This window comes from Vespa mandarinia, chromosome 4 (assembly GCF_050613455.1).
Source record: "Vespa mandarinia isolate Hongniang chromosome 4, ASM5061345v1, whole genome shotgun sequence".
NCBI lineage: Eukaryota > Metazoa > Arthropoda > Insecta > Hymenoptera > Vespidae > Vespa > Vespa mandarinia.
In genome coordinates, this window is record NC_140813.1 from 8,780,001 (window position 1) to 8,801,385 (window position 21,385).

At 28.2% G+C, this 21,385-nt stretch overlaps 3 protein-coding genes and 2 long non-coding RNA genes across 6 annotated transcripts in view; 2 read left to right on the plus strand and 3 right to left on the minus strand.

The window, feature by feature from the left end:
* Adsl (adenylosuccinate lyase) overlaps positions 1 to 8,685 on the plus strand; it is a 35,798-nt gene extending 27,113 nt beyond the window's left edge. Inside the window, exons 2-6 of the mRNA XM_035869501.2 lie at positions 5,144 to 5,347; positions 5,481 to 5,763; positions 5,924 to 6,075; positions 6,138 to 6,536; positions 6,635 to 8,685. Of these exons, the coding sequence (XP_035725394.1) occupies positions 5,144 to 5,347; positions 5,481 to 5,763; positions 5,924 to 6,075; positions 6,138 to 6,536; positions 6,635 to 6,895 (1,299 nt within the window). The 3' untranslated portion in view covers positions 6,896 to 8,685. The remainder of the gene's footprint in view (positions 1 to 5,143; positions 5,348 to 5,480; positions 5,764 to 5,923; positions 6,076 to 6,137; positions 6,537 to 6,634) is intronic.
* Positions 884 to 1,675, minus strand: LOC118443059 (uncharacterized). The gene is made up of 3 exons (XM_035869509.2): positions 1,338 to 1,675; positions 1,125 to 1,260; positions 884 to 1,031 (listed from the first exon to the last, which is right to left on the minus strand). Exons 1-3 carry the CDS (start codon positions 1,476 to 1,478, stop codon positions 919 to 921), a joined length of 390 nt encoding a protein of 129 aa, XP_035725402.2. The 5' UTR covers positions 1,479 to 1,675; the 3' UTR covers positions 884 to 918.
* On the minus strand, positions 1,761 to 2,888 carry LOC146873074 (uncharacterized). Its single transcript, XR_014982130.1, has 2 exons — positions 2,403 to 2,888; positions 1,761 to 2,330 (listed from the first exon to the last, which is right to left on the minus strand). It is a non-coding gene; the product is annotated as an uncharacterized LOC146873074 (long non-coding RNA).
* Positions 3,149 to 6,365, minus strand: Ssk (smooth septate junction protein snakeskin). Of its 2 annotated transcripts, none has more exons than XM_085656785.1 (4): positions 6,228 to 6,365; positions 3,694 to 3,900; positions 3,487 to 3,606; positions 3,149 to 3,399 (listed from the first exon to the last, which is right to left on the minus strand). In XM_085656785.1, the coding sequence occupies exons 1-4, from the start codon at positions 6,273 to 6,275 to the stop codon at positions 3,298 to 3,300; spliced, it is 477 nt and encodes a 158-aa protein (XP_085512911.1). In that variant the 5' UTR covers positions 6,276 to 6,365; the 3' UTR covers positions 3,149 to 3,297. The 2 variants fall into 2 exon arrangements, with proteins under 2 accessions (XP_085512911.1, XP_035725401.1); XM_035869508.2 differs by lacking the exon at positions 6,228 to 6,365 and adding an exon at positions 4,564 to 5,149 and having other exon boundaries at positions 3,151 to 3,399.
* Positions 8,686 to 17,008: 8,323 nt separating the features above from the next.
* Positions 17,009 to 19,186, plus strand: LOC146873075 (uncharacterized). The gene is made up of 3 exons (XR_014982071.1): positions 17,009 to 17,135; positions 18,490 to 18,522; positions 18,831 to 19,186. It is a non-coding gene; the product is annotated as an uncharacterized LOC146873075 (long non-coding RNA).
* Positions 19,187 to 21,385: the final 2,199 nt, after the last annotated feature.

Consider the following 21,385-nt stretch of genomic DNA (forward strand, 5'->3'; position numbering starts at 1 on the left):
AAATTAAATTAAATACAATTGTAGAAAGATAGTGATGATATTTATTAAGCTGAAGTATGCGAAGTTTGGAGCAATGATTCAATTAATTCGATATTTTATATATTGTTATATCGATAAAATCAATCGAAATATGTTAATCGGTATAAACACATATTTAATAAATACTGCGAATTTTAATTGAAAATATGAAATCGTTTCGCAATCTTTTCACCGATATTAATTTTCTTCTTAGATTGTTAGAATGGGTTAGTATACATACATATATACGTAAGAAATAACAACTCCATAACGTATAATAATAAGGTTATCTTCTCATCGTATTATTCAGGTACTCTGTCTGTTAGGAATTATTTACTATCATCGCACTCTCGATACAGGTCAATTGTTGATTCTTCATGGTTGGTTCTTTGTTGCACTTTCTTACATCCTCTCTTACATTTGGGAAAATCCTGATCCATGGGTGGTAGGTTACATATATAATCGAGACAGTCATTTTATTTAACAAAATTCTTAAAAATAAAATTTATCAATATTCTTATAATTTTATATCAAGGAGGTATTTGCGATTGGAATTTATATTATATTGATGATAGTTACTATCTTCATGGATTTAACATTGCATTCCATTTTAACGATAATTCTAGGTATTTATGATTGAAAAAAAAAAGTTTCACCAGTTTAAAAAATTGATTTTATATGAATTTTTAAAAGATTCTTGAACTATATACATCTTTTTTCAGTCATTCTTCTGATTGCTGATTTAGTGTATATAATTGTAACCAAAACTTCGTAAATCAAGTTTCGTGGAAGAATTTGATATTATTTGAAGGTACAACAAAGGAGTAAGTTTGAATAATAAAAAATGTTTTAATTTTTTTATTTAAAGGTTTAGTCACATCTTTCGTCGGATCGTTCTTATCAACGCTCTGACAATTCTATTTCTTGTGGTCGTAATTCTGCTATCAGATACACTTGCCTGTTATCCATAAAAATTTTCATACAAACATCGAACACCATTAGGAAGGAGCATACTGTTAATTATGTGACAAAATTATTCTATTAATTATCTTTTTGTATTCGTAAACATTGTAACAGACAAAACTAAATTTATAATCCAGACGTACTTATTAAAATGATTCCAATTGTTTTCTCATCACATTGATTTTTATTGTTACTCTGTATTATCGTATAATATCTAATGATACCTGATATACTTGCTATCCAATATAAAGTAATACCGATTAGAAAATAGGTGAATTCCTATAAAAAAAAAAGCCATAGAAATGTTGATATTATTATTAAAAGTAACAAATAAAATATAAATATTTCAATAATACCATGACGTTTTTCTTCTTTTGAAAAATATGTGCCAAACTCAAAACAAGTAAGATAATAGCATAAGTCATGGAATTTATTGAATAAATGATCCATAACCACATTGGTACCGAATGTTCTTGACATTTTGATAAGATATTCATACAAACGCATACTAAAACCTAAATCTTATTTTTTAGTTTATTACCTGTAAAAGAAAATTCTATTAAGCGATCTACTTACCAAATGAATTATCTTAAATAAAAGACTATAATCTTTTAAAAGACGTTTTACAAACTCTTTCATTTATCAAATGAATTCTAATCACCGTGAAGTTTATCACGCATAACATTAATTGATTAAATAAATATTAAAATAAATAATAAAATATTAAATATAACTACTAATAATTGATAACTAAATTCAGTTATTCAATATACGATTTTGAAATAGAAAACGATGAACATTAAGAACGTTCAAATTTTTATTAATCATTCATCCATATTTTATAATTGTATAAATTTGTTATATTAAAAATATATTTATTCGGCAATTTCAGCAGTTCTAGCGTGCGTTGCACCTCCACCACGACGTAATCGACCATTTCCTGCTCCTCCTTTACCAGTTTTTATTATCAACAATACTAAGTCGATTATGAGAATCACTATAGAGACTATCGGAGACAAAAAGTAATAAAGTTAAAATAATAATTTTTATCTCTTAATTACAATAATAAAGAAAAAATTAATGATTTAAAGATATAATTTAATATTAATTAATTACTAGTTGCTAGTCCAAGAGATATGGCGAAAGATCTGCTTTCGTGTTCTATAAAATCCTGATAATTAAATTTTCAAATATACGTAAAAAAAATTATTAAATAATTTATACATTTACTCACGAGTATGTTTGTCAATATAAATGTCACCTGCTCCATCATCGTCATAATAATCATAAATCAATGAAAATGTGCTAATTGTTAACATCAGTACTGTGACTATAATCATACAGCATTCCTATAAATATAGAATATGAGATCAATTAATGTTATCTAACTTAATAATTAATTAGAATCTCATTAGCATTACCCAAATAAAGGTAGTACTGAACCATACATAAGCATATAATATGATAATCATATTTATCAATGTTGTATAAAAATAACCAATTCCAAATGCATAAAGTTGATGACATGCTGCATAAACATCGAAAAAAAAGAAATGTATGCCCAATAAAGTGTTCTAAGTGAATATAAAATAATTATTATTAATGAATTAAAGAAAAAATATTGATTAAAGGTTATTTAACGCTCACGAAAACAATCATTTTTAAAACAAAGTGAAAGTTCTTCCATAATTCCTTGCAAGTACGACCCATTTTCTCTTCTGATCAAATAAATTATCTTTCTTATTTGAAAACTCGAGAGATCTTAAATTTATTTTTTATGATGTCAATTTCCCTTCGTGATAAGGATATCGATATTGATAGTGCTATCGTTTATCGATTATAGTATATATATACATTTATATATACTATATATATACTATTATATAGTATATGTATATACATTTAAGTTAATAATTGAAATGTATATATATACTATTATATACTATTATATAGTATGTATATACATTTCAATTATTAACATTAGAGACTGCGGAAAATGATTTTGCAGCAAATAATTATTTAAAAATTATAATAATTAACAAGTCACATGCACATTAACACAAAGAATCGATAATTTCTTCGTACACAATCTGTCTTAATAATTATTATTTTATAATAATTAATTTTGCCATTGTCCACGTTAGTTACTTTATTTACTATAAAATGTAATAAAATATGTATTTCAATGTGAATGACTCGAATTAGTACAATGACGAGTGAAATTATTTTATGACAGTATGATTAATCGTCTTTAATGTATCTATGAAATGGATTAACTTTCAGTATAAAATATTCACTTAATATCTAATGAACGCGTTAATCATATTCTTCTTTCGTCAAATGCCGTACGCTTAATAGTAAATCCAAAAGATATAATACTCCTTCTATAATACATAGCGAACCAAGAGCCAATCCAACCTTTAAAAAAATACATATTAATAAATAAATATTATAATTCAAGATATTGTAACTTGATAAAATATATAATTTTATTCATCGTAATACCTCTTTTTCTGGTACTAAATATTCAAATTTATGCTCTGGCTGATATCCATGCCAATAGTGTAGAGCTGTGCCGCCAACAGCGAGGAACATACAGAGGCCTAGAAAGTTCATGATAATGTCCTGAAAAAAGGAAAATAATGACGATAAATTATATATTATCTTTTTTCGAAACCCGTCTAATAAATAATCACGAAACGTTGAACTTACGACGAGACTTTTTTTGTGATTAGTCGTACCAAAACAAAAAGTAATTAGAACAACACCAGTGTACAGAAAAAATCCTACGAAAACACCTGATCCAACGATCTCAACATCAGGGTTTTTATCCTCGTTGAGATTCCATTGTCCACCGATTCCCAAAAATTCGCCGGCATATCCCGTTCGATATAGAATTAGAATAATAAAATTTATCACCTGAAAAAGAAATAAGATGCATTTCAAATGATTTACAATTCATTAGTTTCGTCTCATTCCTTTTTTCTTCTTTTACTATTTCATGACTAATACACAAAAAAAGGTTATGGTGAATCTAACGTGCTCGTTTCACACTTTTGTGTATCACAAATGAAAGCGTATCACTTTACAAACAACATTTCTTATCTATAGCAAGTCGATAAGAAACGAAATGAATCATGAAATCGCGTAAAATTTTTCTTAATGACTGTATTTATGATATTCTCTGATCATAAAAATACTTTGGTGATTCAATCATATAAGTAAATATAAATTCCGAATAAATTTTGACAACAAATCATTCAATTTTATGTTACTAATCTCATTCAAACAGTCAGAAAAGGAATTCCTCCGTTCATTTTTCTTTTTCTTTTTTTTTCTTTTTTTTCTTTTTTTTCTTTAATTATAAATCATTTATTATAGAATGTCACCGTTAATAATTTCATTAAAAATCATTATAAGTTATAAACTTAGCACATAAAAACGAAACACTTGCACACACTGAGAAAAGATCGATAGGATCAACGTAATCCCTTTAGATCATTCATTTTATTTGATTCACAAATATCTCGATAGAAATTCCATTTTTAGATTTTCCATTATAAATGATCATTGTATCCTCACCAATTTAAGAATTTTTATTGTAATAGATGCTATTGTTTCAATGGACACCATTTTGATGCCAGTTTATTAGGAACACCTTCGCAATGAGGAAGAATGAGCAAAGTGGAGACAACACTATTAAACGATTTTGATCCAGAAAACCAAGCTCTCCGTATCTAATCAGATAATATTCTACGAGATAACGAACAAGTACTTGCTCATTCGTCTCGTCTTATCTTTTACGCATTCTATCTTTTTTTTTTTAAATTCAATGCAGTGGTGTAAAAACTCTTTACTATTGCCTTTACTACAAATAATGAGTCATAGATCGTTCTCTGAGAAATTCATTATATTTTTTTAAAGAGAAAACGAATATTTAGATACTACATATTTCATTGTTTTAAGGGAGTTTAGAAAAATTTACGTTTTATATTCCGTAAATTTGTTAAAATATAAACAACATGAAAATTTCTAATTTTCCAAAAACATTGAATTTACAAAGGTTTTATTGGGAATGGTTAAGTCCCTTAATCATACGATTCGATCTATAAATTTCTGATAATCGATCGGATAAATAATTTATATATTTTTATTGTTTTAGCAATTGGGATTGGCTATTACTCAAGACCAAATCAACGAAATGGAGACACACATCGATAATATCGATTTCGAAGCTGTTGCCAAAGTAGAAAAAGCTACCAGACATGACGTAATGGCTCATGTTCATGTCTTTGGGAAGCAGTGTCCTAAAGCAGCACCTATTATTCATTTGGGTGCTACTAGTTGTTACGTTGGTGATAATACGGTAATGAATTGTTTCATATATTTCTAAAATATAAACATCCCCATGAAAAGTACTTTCCAAAGAATAAACACATTATTGCATGATTTGATCGATTCAGTGTTAACAAAATTTAATTTCATTCTTATTTCTTAAGGATCTACTGGTACTTCATGAAGGATTTCAAATTCTTTTACCTAAATTGGCGAAAATCATACAAAATCTTTCCAAATTTGCCACAGAACATGCGTACGTTCCAACATTAGGATTCACTCATTTACAACCAGCTCAACTAACGACAGTTGGTAAAAGAGCTTCTCTTTGGCTTCACGATTTACTGATGGACGAAAGAGCTCTTTTACGTGCAAAAAATGATCTAAAGTTTCGTGGTGTAAAGGGTACGACAGGAACTCAGGCGTCATTTCTTCAATTGTTCGATGGTTAGTAAAATTTTAGATAAATGATTTTGAATGTAAAAATAATTAAAGATTAGAGAATTAAAAATAAACAAATCTATTAAACAAATTTTTCTTTTTTTATTAAATATATCTTGTTTAATTAATTTAATTATAGTACTAACGATATTATGTCAATTTTTAGGTGATTCTGAAAAAGTGAAGCAATTAGATGCTCTAGTAACAAAGATGGCTGGATTCGAAAAGCATTATGCTGTTACAGGACAGACATATAGTAGAAAAGTAGATGTGGAATGTTTGATCGTTTTAAGTTCATTAGGATCTACTGTTCACAAGGTAAAAAGATCCTTTCAATTTGAAAGATATTGTTTTGAAAATCTAAAAAATTTGTTTAATAGATTTGTACCGACATCAGGCTGTTAGCGAACATGAAAGAGTTGGAAGAACCATTTGAGATGACTCAGATAGGATCAAGTGCCATGCCGTACAAGAGGAATCCGATGCGTTCCGAAAGATGTTGCAGTATTGCACGTCATTTGATAACACTCTGCAGTAATGCATTTCAAACCGCAGCTACTCAATGGATGGAAAGAACGCTGGACGATTCAGCCATACGTAGAATAACTCTTTCTGAAGCTTTCCTTTCAGCGGATGTCATTCTTATGACGTTACAAAACATCACGGAAGGTTTAGTAGTATATCCCAAGGTCATTGCAAAACACGTTGCTCAGGAATTACCTTTTATGTGTTCTGAAAATATTATAATGGCTATGGTGAAAGCTGGTGGCGATAGACAAGTGAGATTTTATTCTATTTCTCTAATGCACTATTTTTTTTTTCTTTTTTTTTTTTCTTTTTTTTTTTATAAGTTTATTTATAAATCTGTTTTATTCAGATATGCCATGAAAAAATTCGAGTACTATCGCAAGAAGCTGGAGATCAGGTAAAGCAACATGGCCTCGACAATGATTTGATTGATAGAATTAAAATGGACCCATACTTTGAGCCAATAATTAGTCAACTCGATGATTTGTTAAATCCTTCAACCTTCGTTGGTAGAGCTCCCGAGCAGGTTATCGAGTTTATCAAGGAAGAAGTTCATCCTGTTCTCAAAAAATATAAATACATGAGCGGTCCGGTTGAACTTAATATTTAAGTAACATATCATTTTAATATAATTTTGTTATCGTAGAGAATTAAATAGTTCTACAATTTTTATACAATTGTTATATAGGAGAAAATTTTTAATTTCATATATTTTAAAGAAATATATAAAGGAAATATTCAAGAATTTGATTAAAAATCAATTGTTTTAATATTAAGAAGATCATTTAGCACATCAAGAAGCATATTTATAGTAAGAATAATAAGAAATCATGCTTTTAATATCCAGAAAAAGAATTGATCATTCTTGTAAATATTAATCATTGCGCCTAGAAACTAAGAAATATCCCGTACAAAAGTCAATAAGTATCAATAAGAAACTTTCAACCGCTGTACTTGACAAAAGATTAAAATTTTATATTACATGTATTATCAATTATATTGTATTGCTTATTTTCTGCCATTCTTTGTAACATAAATAATTATAACAAATGTATAAATGCTCTTCGAATGTTATTAATAGAATATATTAGTTGAAGGTGCTTAATATACCTGACTTTTTAAATAAGTTCTTTTCTTTTCTTTTTTTTTTTAAAGATAAGCGTTTAAAAGATAGATAATTATATATGAGAATAAAGGAGTTTTTTTAATTTTATTTCTTATTTTATTTCTGTAAAATGCCATTGAAAAACTTATGCAATAGCATGAGTTATTTTTAAAGAAAGGAATGTCATTGAAATGAACGTTCGAAATATTTCTTTTTTTTTCCATATTTCTATTGTTTTTTGCAGAAAGAACAGAATACTGTTTATATAAGAAGATATAAGATTTTTTGTTCGTATTCATTGAGATTTCAAATTTATAAAGTATTTTAGGAAAGGAAGGAACAGGCGCATCGTTCACAGCCAAGCTAGGCTTTAAAATTTAAATTCGATAAAATCACTTTTTAACCTTGTGTTTACAAATTCAATTTGTTTATATTGATTATTTGTTTCTTTTTACTTGACAATCTTCTCGTCAACTTAACAGTCGTGATAGCAAAGACAGATAAAGCGACGAAGAGAAACGGAAAGATGAAAATTTTTACAAGAGTTTATAAATTGAATATTTACAAATTGAAAAGAAGTTAAAGAGACAGAAAAGCGAAGTTTTTTCAAAGAAAGTGAAACGCAGTAGAAAATAAGTAAAGGAAAATAATAGATAATGAAGAAGTGAAGAGATATTGAAAAAGACCGAATGTTTTATTTAAAAAAGGAAAAGAAATATTTATAATAAATTTGTTTCGCAGATATTGAATAAATTATGCATAATCTCTGTATACAGATTCGCAGTTGTAAAATCAGAAAGAAATGACAGATACATATGTAATGGCAATGATGTGCTATAGTACAATAGATAAGCTATGACGAAAGATGATACAAAGAATAGTGGCATATAAATGATAGAACATACATCCTAATCACAGTGCATAGGAAACCTATGTTTTCACTAGATTTTGTACAGAGTGAGTATTAATAGGTGGGAAAAGTAGACTAGAAAAAGAAAGGATATAGTAAATGATTTATCAATTAAAAGACGAAAATGATCGACTTTCTTCTATGCCCATTTTTACATTTTTTTTTTTTTTATTCTTTTGATTTATTTTTAAAGAAATATTAGAATATAGTACAAATGTGCGTGATAAAACACACAGTTAAATTTCATACTATCATCATTCGTTGAATTTTAGGCAGTAGAGGAAGATAAAAGAGACAGATAAAAAGAGAGAGAAAGAGAGAGATAAAGGAAAAAAGAAAAATGAAATGTACAAAGATAAGAATAGGTTTACGAAAAGAGAAGAAATTGAGCGTTAAAGAAAAGAAAGTAATGATCACAGTGTTCAGTTTTATATTGCTTAATAGAAAGAAACAAAGTATTGAAATACAGATATAGCAATAGACTAGAAATGATGTTGCACTCTTGTAGATAGATTAGAAAAGATTAGAAAGAGAAGATAGGAAGAAAAAAAAAGACAGAAACATTAAAGAAAAGATGAAAAGACAGAAACATAAAAGAAAAGATGAAAAGACAAAAACATAAAAGAAAAGATGTAAAGATAGAAACATAAAAGGAAAGGACAAAATGAAGTGAAAAAAATAAGAAAAAGACCAAAGAAAAAGATATATAAGAGAAAAAAAAAGAAGAAAGAAGAAAATATAAATTCAGAGATAGAATTAATCAGAATATAGAAATAGAAAAAACGCAAGTAATATGATAGAAACGGATTAAAAAAGATATAGAACGAAATGAAAGTAGATTTAGAGAGAAAGAGAATTTTGTACAAAATAAGTTGACAGACACAAATATTTCATAGAAGTATTTTCAAGCTTTTGAGTACAATGAGAAAAAAGTAAAAATGAAGATGAAAGAAGAAGATAGAATAGTTTAAAGGATATGTAGAAATTATGATTAATTAAGAAGATAGAAAAAAAAAAAGATAAGAAAATGAATAATTCATAAATAGATATACTATTTCATAAAGTATACAAAAGAAATTATTTCAAGAAAGTTTTAAAAAAAAGAAGGAGAAATAAACAAGCAGAACAGAGAAACAGAGGAAATAAGATAAAAGCTTTTATTTATAATATATATAGTAGGAGAATTAAATAGTTTGAAAAAAGTAATTTGTAGAAAATAAAGAATAAGTAAGATAGTAAAGAACATAGAATAGGAACGAGATTAAGAAACGATGTGATGAGAGAATTAGTGAAGAGAAAAATTAAGAAGTAATTAGAAAAATAATATATCTTTGAAACGATAGTTCAGGTACAGTAGTAAGAAATAGAAGTTTGTACAATGAGAAAATTAATATACAGACTTAAAGAAAAAATGCGTTTTAGAGATCTTGAACGGAAACTTTACAGAAGTTAAAGTTGAAAAGAAAATTGAGAGAAAAGGGGAAGTTTAAGAATGAAAATGTAAGTAGAAAATAGTAGAAAGTAGTATATCGAAATGAAATTCATATTGGCAAGATCAAGCAACAAATCTTGAGTTTGATAATACTGATATGTTGATGGCAACGAAAGATAAAGAGTGGAAGAAATAAAAGTGAAAATCATTATAGAAGATAAGATAGGTACACATAGAAGAAATCAAATGAAAAAGAAAAAGTTGAGAGGCTGCACGTGGGATAGAAATTTTGAAATTTTGCGTGAGAAATGATAAAGCAGCAAGATTAGAAAAAAATATAAGGAGATAAAAAAATCAAAATAAATTGACATAGCTAAAGTATAGTAAGAGCGCTGAGAATTTTTTAGCAAAGACTCATAGATCATTGTCGAAGATCGTTTTCAAATGGTCAAGTAATTTCATCGATTCCATGTTTGATTGCGACAAAGAAAAAGAGAATCGATGAGATTGCGAGGTACCTGAAAATCGATATACAAGCGAGAAAGGGCTATCACAGAAGGTTAGGTTTGTCGAGAAGGTCCAACTATTCCCATGAGTATAAAACCTCAATAATGATGGAATAATTTTTTGGAAGAATCGTTCAAATAGTAAAGCAAGAAGGAAGGATTTGCCGATTTTAGATTTCTTGATGAAACACCGAGTGACCAGTCAACGAATCAATTTCTTTTTTCTTTTTCTTTTTCTTTTAGTATTTGAAACATATAAAATTATATCAATTAAATCAGTACAAAGTATGTTATTGAGTTTGTATTAAAATACAAACGTTTTAGGAATTTCGAAAAGTAATTGAATTTGATTCGTTGATTGCACTCAGCGAGGAACCTCCCTGGAAGATGTCTCGATCGTGAAGAATATCCGGAACTATATTAGATTCATCAATTTCTGTTAATATTCGGAAAATATTTCCGTAATATTTTCAAATTCTACGAGAATCGCCGCTCGATCTCAAATATTAATAGGCAATAAGATTATATTGCCGTTCAACAATTTGGATCAGCGTTAACGATCGATATCCAATCGTCATTTTGATCTATGTCAAGTATTAGTTTTGAAGTCGAAGATCCGTACTATCGTATCCGGTGAAAGACAATTGATATAAACCAGGACAGCGGATGATGAAGATTCCTTAATTGTTTCCTTTGTGTTTACCAATACTTCGTCATATTCAACCAAAAGAAGTCCTAAAGAAAAACAAAAAAAAAAATATTTAATTACGTTTCATTGATAAGAAATCTCACACCTGATCAATCAGACACGCTTAGTCATATCTTCTCGAGATTAAAAGGAAATACATAATCGATGGTAAACAAATGAGGATAAGGAATCTATAATAAACAATTAAACTCACCATTGGTTGAGTAAAAAAACCATTGGTTTTTTGGGTTGTAAATGTTACTAGTGATTGTTGCCGATTTATGATGTTACGTGCCATCGAAGAATAACACTCTTCTTATCTTGGCCAATACAACAGTTGTCAGTATCCAACACCGACTTCACCGACCTAAAAGCAAAAAAAATTTTTTTTTCGAATTCTATTCTTAATATTTTCCTATACTTTTAAATCATTCGATTAACGCATATTTATTATTCGAATATTTCCTTATTTCATCATTTTTATTATAGAATTTGCCTCAATCATTATTATGACTGTCAATGTAAGAAATCTCTGCATGTTTGACCAATCGATTCGTTACGTAAATATTACACAATTTTCAGTGATAATTACGAAGTTCTCAAATGTTTCGTAAAGTATCTTGAGATCGATTATCTCGTTTTTCGAAAGATTGTAAAAGTGAAATATATCGCCAGTCCATCTTACGTAACTATTTGCGTAGGCGAGTACCAAAGATTTTTTAGCCTTTTTATCTTGATTAATTTTTTTTCTCCCTCCAACGATTTAGAACTCGTCAAATAGCAACAATCTCGGAGGCGCTTGCAAGCAAAAGTTCATCCGGTTTCTTACTTTCACTGCTCGGGGCTCTTTTCGATCCCACGTCCATGCAGTAACTTTTCTTCTCGTCTTTCATTCTTCTTTATTTCCCTCTCCTTTCACGTCATCATAAATTCATCCTCTATCATTCATTTTCGAAATTACGCTTTCCTTTTTTTCCATAAAACGACGCGTTAAATATATAAATCGCTTATAAATTACTATATATAATATAGAGTAATTTTGATATATGTATGTTCGTTATTTGTAATAACTATTCTATGTCTAATATATCTAATATTTTTTTACTTATATACCACGTATATGTTCATACGTATAGAATCATATATATATATAGATAGATATATAGATGTAGATATATATATATATATATATATATATATATATATACATACATATAAATTGTTTAAAAGTATCACGTATAAATATTGTAATTATATAATATAATACTAAATATTACAATAATATATTATAATGATGAATATTATAATTATATAATATTATAATGAACATATAGTGACATATAATACGAACAGATACATTTCTTAAAAGGAGATTAATAACTTGTTAAGAAAATCAAAAAATCGTTAGTTGGTTCGTTCGTTTCGCTCTGCCAAACACAGAAGCTAATCGTATAAAAAATTTCCTCCTTTCAATACGACTAGCTACGATGATCGAAACTCGACACTTTCGAACTCCAAATCAAAGGAGAAAGTAAACCTATTTTTTATACTTTACTACTTTTTAAAACTACTTTTTTTTCACGTTCTACTTGTATTCATTAATTCTTTTCTCCATTTCTTTTTCGTTCTTTTTGTTAAGAAATTATATTTAACTACTTGAAATTTATTCGTTAATAAAATGTACAATTGTAAGGGTATGATAGAATTCGAATTATCGTCACGTTTTCAAGCTAACGCAAAACTATCGAAAAAAAACGCAAAACTACGAAAAAAATAAAGAAGAAAAGAAAAAGTAAATAGTTATTCGTTCGGCTCGATTGGCCACACCGCAAGATAACGGCAATAAGCTTACTCTACTTCTCGGCATCAGCCAAGGGAAAGTTTCGAGAGCAGGAGAACTACTCTGCAAGTTTCCATTTGCATCCTACTTTTACATCCTACTTTTGCCTATCACGAGAACTATCGTTTCAACGCGTCACGCTCAATGACGTGATTTCACACTTTACATTTATGTCGATATCGCTTGTTATCAATACGAGTTCTGTCATATCATATTTATACTTTTTATTTTTTTTTTTTTCGTTTCTTGACTTTAACACGACGTGGATCTGATTCTTACGACCCTTTCACTTTCTCGAATTTCAAAGTAGAAACGTGACGCTTAAATGGCACGACTCTTGTTGATCGTAATTAGAGTATTATCGTAAGTACAAATAATAAAGTTTATCGATCAAAGAAATCTAAATGCATATACACAATAATAATAATGCTTATAAATATAATATATAATTAGATTGATAACTTTAGATAACTATATATTATCCAACTACGTTAAATTTAATTTTAGCAATCTCATACGATCTTGCCGAATTTAAAGCATTCTTTCTATATCAATCGAAATCAATATTTTATAAAACATTGTTAATAATAATTTATGCCGATTAACTGTCTTTACTTTTATTTAATTTTTGAATTAAAAAGAATTGTTTGTATATACGTACACACATACAAACAATTATATATATATATATATATATATATATATATATATATTGATTAAAAAATCCTATATGCGTCGTAGTAACCTAATAATTCTAAACGAGGTATCTCCTAATTTGATTTTACGTAACGTGCCTATAAGATGCCCTAATTTGCATCAACTACGAAGAATCGCATACATGTATCTGTCTGTTATAATCAAATAAACATGCATGCTAAAATGATAGCGCAATTACGTAGTAATCTAGTTCGTATCATTCGTGTTTGTTAAGCCAACGAACGAATTGAAGGAGCTAAAACTTGCATAAATTATACTTCGATTATCTTTTATCAAAAGAAAAATACTTGTCTTTTATCCTGGAAAAGTATTAATGCTTAATCACATAATTAAAAAGACTAACTTTTCGCTTCGTATATTTTGTTTACTTATCTTAGAGAAAAATCCATGGTTATGCAACTCATTTGTACAGCATTAATTTTTATACATTCTATCTCTGATATTATGTTCCTTTCTTGAAACGTTTTTCAATTTATTATGTGGAAACAATGAGATTGGCCTTGAACGACATTCGTTACTTTTTAGAACCAGTTTGTTTTTAGAACCAGTTTCTCGCCTCGATTAACAAAAAAAAAAAAATAAAAACTCACGCACGTTCTTAGTAATATATTGAATTTTTTCGATATGTCGATTTGAACGTAGTACACACGATATATCATTTAAATGTCACGTCAGCCTTCGTTAAAGTTAAAAGAAATTAATATTCGTTGATTAGAGATCAATAAAAGATTTTTTATTCTTTTAATCAGCAATTGAAAAACAACCTTTTACTGGTCTCCTATCGGCGAGTTAATTAATACAGAATAATTTCGAATGCGATTACGATGATGAAAAATGAAAAAAAAAATGAACATGCTAATTGCACAAGCACGACTTAATAAGGTAAACTTTAAATTTGTTATTTTTTTTCTCTCTTTCTCTCTGTCTGTCTCTCTCTCTCTCTCTCTCTCTCTTTCTTTACATGTTACAAAATTATTAAAAATTCAGCTTTATCTTTGTTAACTAGACATTGAATATTTTTACACAAACATTGTTTATCTTTATCAAGAACACTATACATAAAATATAATATATTTTTCACTATCACTCGTTTATTAATCGCATAATCGTAAGTCAATTCCATGAGATCGCATCTCATGATTATATCGAAGATCTTGTAAGCTTGTGCGATGACAGAAAGCGAAACAATTATTTTTACACAGCAAATTAATTAAAACACGAAGAAAAAAGAAAAAAGAGTCTAATCTTGACGAGTAGAAAAAAGAACATATTATATCATTAATACACAATGAAGTAAAGGAGCGTTTACTTCATTTTACTTATTCGTGAAATATCATTTGTATCAAATTTTAAAAAACGTTCAAACGGTCATCGTCAAGTTTCGAAAACATTGTCCACATTAGGTATAACAAAAAATAATAAGCAATTTCGTTTATAATAAGTAACTCAATAATTAAACGATTCTTAATTATTCTTCATTTAATTGATTCGATATATTTATATAAAATAGCAAATTATAATACGATGATAAACTCACATGATGTTGGAGAAGTGGCGTGGTGTCGTGAAGCTTTAGCCGATTAGGCTCTTTCTTGTCGTGTTCGATCTTCGATCTTCCAGGTAAGTTGAACCAAGTGGATGCGACGTATGCCTTTATATCACCTCTTAGTCCGAACCTAACTACAGTATAGTCCACGTTACTGCCACTTTTTCCTTTGCTCTCCCTTCCTCTTTAATTTCTTTTCTTTTTCTCTCTCAACTTTCAACGAGTTCTACGTGTTCTTTCAACGAACCCCACTCCTAACTCTTTCTCTTTCTCTCTTTCCCTCTCTCCCTCTTTCTTTCCCTACCCTTTCCCTCACATATATACACTCTCTTTCTCTCTCCCTCTCTCTTTGTAACTATCTTGACCAGTCACGTTTCGTTTTACAAACACTCATGTAAAGATAGAGACAGTTCGAATGTCAAAGCGGTCATGCGCGATCATGGCTCTAACAGCTCTCTGTTTCTCTTTCTTTACTCTCGTCCCTCTTGCATATGTTAGGGAAGAAGAAAAAGAAAAGAGAGAAAGAGAGATGTATAAATAAAGAAAGTAGTCGACAGAGTGCGTTTTACATTGCAAAAAGGGAATGTTAATATGTTCCTTCTTACGATCAGGGGTCATGTTCGTGCTCTCTTACCTAAGAGCCGGTTATGTAGCTGTTATTGCGATAAAAATGCTACTACCGAGTAGTAATAATACTAACTTTTATCAGATCCTAATATCATATGAATTATAAAATTAGATTATTCTTTCTTTAACGATCACTTAAATTCTAATTGTCATTAGAAATTCTAATTCTAATTGTAATTTAGAAATTCTTGTTATAGTTATTTCAATATTTTTATTATTATTAATAATTGTGTACTATTATTAAGTCCCGTTAAAAATTCTTCTCTTTTTCCCTCTTTCGTTAATTGCTAAAAATATAATGAAAAATTCATGAAAATTATTTTTTCATCAGTAGAAAAGTTGTTTCCATTAAAGAAAACTTCGAGGTTAACATACACGATAACTATCGAATAATTTCATGGAGTCACGTTGCCTTCGCCGATAATACACGTTTTCGAAAGTACTTTCGATCTTCAACGAAGCAGATCGTCTACACACGTAATTTCACAAAATCAAATCGGTTTATATCAAGTTGAATATTAAATATTCCACTCACCGATCGAATCGATAATTTTATTTGCATTAAATATTATTCCTGTTCCTGTTAAACGAAAGAAAAATTTACGTAATTCTCAATTAAAACAGACGAGAAACAGTAACGATCGTTGATCATGAAGTATATCGACCAGTTATTGAAATTTTTTTATTCATATTAAACTTTCCTTCGGATGTTGTTTAAAAGACAGCAACAACTAGTTCAAAATAGAAATTTATAAGGGTTTTTTAAGCTGTTAAACAAACAGGTCAGTTCATTAGAATTTGTAATTTTTACATAATGGATACACATTTTCTTACTACGAGTATAGAGAATTCGTTAAAAAGTTCATAAGACATGTATTTATTTTAGATTGTACTGTTCGAAGGAAGATGCGTTAGTAGGTCACTAGCTGACAGTGAGTATTCGATTTTAATGGCACACTTTTCTTCTCTCATCCTTTCATTCCACCTTTCCCTACGGACTTTTTCTAACCGCTTGTTAAACTACTTGAAGAAGACTCAAAAATACAATAACTAAATATATTATATATTGTATTGTCTTGTTTTTTGTTTTTTCTGTTTTTTCTTCTTTTTTTTTTTTATAAAATTCGTAAAATAATTTTAAAACATTACAACCATAGACTTTCGTCAACCGATAAGTAGACCAGAAAATTGTATATTTACCAAAGTATTTATTAGTTCCAGTTAACACGGAAAGATACGATTATTGGAAAGTTTATAACGATTAGAATGGTTTTCTTCCTTTTTCCTGTCCTCCTCGCTTCACTTCATTTCCAGGGAAACAGTTCCATTTCATAAGAGACGCGATCTACTGTAAAACCGCTTGAACTCTTTCCAAATGATCATCATAATGATCAAGCGATCGTCTTCGTAGCTGCATGGAAAGCGACCACACCTTTTGCTATTCAGAACGAACGAAAGTTTCATTCTCGAAAGAAATAGGTAGTAGAGTACAAATCTATACTATTGTTAGAATATATATCTATGGAGGAATAGGAATAATAATTGAAAGAAAAAAAAGAGAATGAAAGGTGATATTTTGTTTTAAACCACATTTATTCTCAATATAATCATTAATAGGTAACCTAAATGAAATAATGAATGACATGCGATAGACGCTTTGACTTAGGCTGCAAATAAGAAAATAATATCTAAGAAACTCTTCTTAACTATCTAAACTACGACGTAATTTGGAATCCACGCACTCATATATATTAATATTTTATAAGTTTCATTTCACTTTTTGTTATAAAATTAATTGTTAGTTTATATCCGAATATTAACATTTATTAAGTATGGATTATACTATTTGTTAGTAAAGTACAGTTATACTAATGTAACTTATACTAAAAGTTTCGTATTATATTTTTTATATAAAGATATTAAGTCATAAAGATAGGAACGGATTGTACACGAATAACACGGATTAATCAAAAAAATAATAATAATAAGAACAAAGAAAAAGGAAAATTCGGATAATTCAAACATTTCCTTTCGTAAAATTATGTTAATGATTAAAGATAAATTTTGTGTTGTTAAATTACAACGTACAATAAGACATCCTTCGAGATTTAATTAATTGATTTTGCGAATAAAATATACTCACACATATGAGTTATTATAGAAACTAATAACATTTTCGACATATCACTTTTCTTTCCGAGCTTTTATTAATTAATTCAAAAGTTTTTAATTAGTATTTCTTATTTCATATATTTTTAAGAAAAGAGACAAGACTCCATACACACGCGCACACACACGCGTACACGCACACGCGCGCACGTACACATGTATGCATATATAATAGATATATACAAATTTGGAAAGAGATATAAAGAAACACAAGTTATTTATAGTTGCTCACGAGGATATCGTATTGGAATCGTTCTTATCGATCTCTCGCGCCGATTTGGATCAACGATCACAACGGAGTCGACTTTCACTTTAACTCGAGAGGCGACATTGCGCTTTCGCGCGTCTAGCGCTTCCACCTTGTTCGCCTTGGATCTTGCTTCTCCTTTGTCTTTTATATCCTCTTCTCGAACTAGAATAGACAGTTTTTTTATAGTAAGCTTTAATAAAAAAAAAAACTTCCACACCTTCGTGATCTTTCGTTTCGGTTTGTACTCATAAAGAAAACAAGAAAATAAAAGATCTCTTATAAGACTATTCGTTGTTATTTAACTTCTATATTACGATCTGAGAAAGAAACAAAGAAGTCTATACTTTCCTTGATAATTATTATCTTCCTTCGTAGAAAGTTATTTAAATGAGACGATTTTTTTTTTCATTTCAGACTTACCGACATGTTTCTCTAGGAAGAAAACTGGTAAAATAATAAATAGAATTAATAATCGATAAATATAATTTTTTTCTTTTTTAATTTTTCGATGTCTAACGAGTCTGTAAACTGTTAAAAATTTTTATCGTATTTTATCTCATTTATTTCATTTCGTATATTTTGCGTTTTTAAAAATCTTTTTTAACGTACATATTCGATGAAAATAATAGTACCTTAGCATAAACTTTCTTAGCAGCTAGTTAGCAAGGTTCACAATAATAGAATGTCAGCGATTGCCATTATATTTCACGTGATCTCTTGATCTACACTCTTTATAGTAGTCCTTGAAATTCCAGAAGGAGAAGAAGAAGACGATACTAGGGAAAAAATTGTAGATCATAATCATCAAGGAACGAACAATAGAAGAAGCAGTTCAGATTCTAAACCAGTAAGTTGCCATCTTGGCAAGTTAATACCTTGCTGGACCAATTGCAAGTATTGGTTTTGTTGTCGAAGGTCAAGTGCATTAGACAATTGAACACATGAAGAGTAAATGTTATTTTTTGTCCGTGATCCAATGAAAAGTATAGAATTTGTTATAGAAGTTTGGATATCTAAAGAAATCAATCATATCGTCAAAAATATTGTTCTAGGGATTTTTTTTCATAGTCGCAATTCTTATCCAATTTTGATGATTATAAATGCTCATTCGAAAAATAAAGATTTTTTAGACAGGATTACCTTTTCAGATTTACAAAACAGAAATTTAATTGTGTGAAAATTACTTATTTATAGACTGATGATTTTTGCAAAAAAAAATAATATATATATAGGTATGTACAGTTCTGCACAATCATATGCAAATCTATGCAATAATAATTATGACGAGACAAAGAATGAAATTTGCATCCTGCGATTTATCTATGCCTTTTATCTTTTTATCTTGTCAGTATTTATCTCCAAGTAAGCTTCAGCGAATTTTATTCTTAAACTGACTTCTTAATGGCTTGAAACCAGACACATTATATTATACTGACATATATATAAATATTGCAAAAAAAAAATATATATTTAGAATAAAATTACATGTTATATATATATATATATATATATATATATAATATTATATTGCATTTATATATAATTTCAAAACAGATATAACAGTGAATATATAAAATAATAAAATAATCTATCTATATTTCTATTAAAACACGAGAAATGGACAATATGGAAAGATAAAAAGAATCTTTATAAAACATAGTAAATTTTGATTGAATTTAAATGTAACCATTAGCTTCACAGTACTTGCGTTATTTCTTACATATCGCAATATTGATTTCTCACTACTTGGAAGTTGCTATATACGAAGACCGACGAGTTAAGACTATATTACTAATGCCAATTATTTTAGAATCAATTATGTAGAATAATTATTATTAATAATTATTATAATTTGGAAAAAACAAAATCAATCCGCGAAACATCAGAAATTTTTTCTAATCGATCGAGATTAGACGAAAATTTATGAATACGTTTGATATAGACTTACCTATCCGATAAACGCGATGGAATAGAGTACTTTGGTCATTTTTTATGCAATTTCATACCTAAACACAAAAATCCAGATATGCATATTTTGATGTGCCTCATATTAAAACTAAAAATAAAAAACAGTGATAGCCCATGTAACGTAGACTACGTCACATGCTTTATTTGGACGTAATGGGATAAATGAATCCTCGATTTCATTACTAATATCGCAAACAAAGAAAGAAATGAAGAGAGAAAAAAGTGCTAATTAACAGCAATGTTTAATTAAATGAGTTTGAAACAAGAAGACTCTAACCTGATATATATATATATATAATAAGAAGAAGAAGAAGAAGAAGAAATTCACAAAAATGAGTAACTAAACATAGGGAACCACTCGTGAATAAAATCAAAGATCTTAATTACGGTCACTTTTGCTCGTTTCGGGCAATCAAACATCTACGTATACTAGTAACCCGTATTGATTTAGACCTTTCGTCCTAGGCATTATGATACTGACATGTGATGATATACAGACGAAGCTTTACATTCGTCAGTAAAGATGAAGATGAATTTTTAAATTCACAATTTCGATTAGTACAATATTTTTCGCAATGAAATCCTCTTCCACCGGATTGGCCGAAAATGTTTTATGATTCTAACAACGCAGCGAAGAAATGATTTTAACAAGAATATGAAATAAATTCTTGTTTTTTTGATTTACTAACGCGACTGAGAAATTCTAATCGACGAACAACACTGACTCTAATTCGCGATTTTAATTAATTTTTATTAAAGCAACCTATTCGGTTGCAAAAATTAAAAATTTTTTTTACAAGCACTGACTCTATAATCAACAACTGAAAACCTGCTGAATAAAAATTGTTAAAGTAAATTGTAGCGTTTACTTCTACAATTTATATCATATTAAATATTAAATATTAAATATCATATATCATATTATTCAAATTGCATGATCTAAAATTATAAACTAAAATTATAAAATATAATATCTTCTGTATGTTATAATAATAAAAAGAAAGAAGATATCATTCAAAAGATGTAACTGCAAAACTTGTAAACTATATTAAAATACAATTATCTTTTAAAAATAGATATGATCGCGATAGGGATTTATATATACTATAAATTAAAATAGATATAACATTAAAGTAAAACTAGACAAGGAGTAGTAATATTGAAATTATGAAATTTATAATATTAATTCAATTAAACAGATAAACATATCTTGAAATTTTATTCTACTTAAATTTAACGCATTGTTTATATATATTGTACTCTATGCTTTTTAATATTCTTTTATTCTTTAAACTCTTTAAATATCAATAAATAAATAATAAGTTTTCAATAAATTTTATAT

What these genes read in the sequence shown, in the direction of transcription:
- LOC118443059 (XM_035869509.2), bottom strand. Translation starts at nt 1,478, where the DNA reads ATGAATATCTTATCAAAATGTCAAGAACATTCGGTACCAATGTGGTTA. An exon ending in AAAAGAAGAAAAACGTCATG is followed by an intron (nt 1,261 to 1,337) that starts GTATTATTGAAA and finishes TTTTTTTTATAG; the next exon opens with GAATTCACCTATTTTCTAAT. An exon ending in AATTGGAATCATTTTAATAA is followed by an intron (nt 1,032 to 1,124) that starts GTACGTCTGGAT and finishes CATAATTAACAG; the next exon opens with TATGCTCCTTCCTAATGGTG.
- Ssk (XM_035869508.2), bottom strand. Translation starts at nt 4,614, where the DNA reads ATGGTGTCCATTGAAACAATAGCATCTATTACAATAAAAATTCTTAAA. An exon ending in ATCACAAAAAAAGTCTCGTC is followed by an intron (nt 3,607 to 3,693) that starts GTAAGTTCAACG and finishes TCCTTTTTTCAG; the next exon opens with GACATTATCATGAACTTTCT. An exon ending in ATTTAGTACCAGAAAAAGAG is followed by an intron (nt 3,400 to 3,486) that starts GTATTACGATGA and finishes ATTTTTTTAAAG; the next exon opens with GTTGGATTGGCTCTTGGTTC.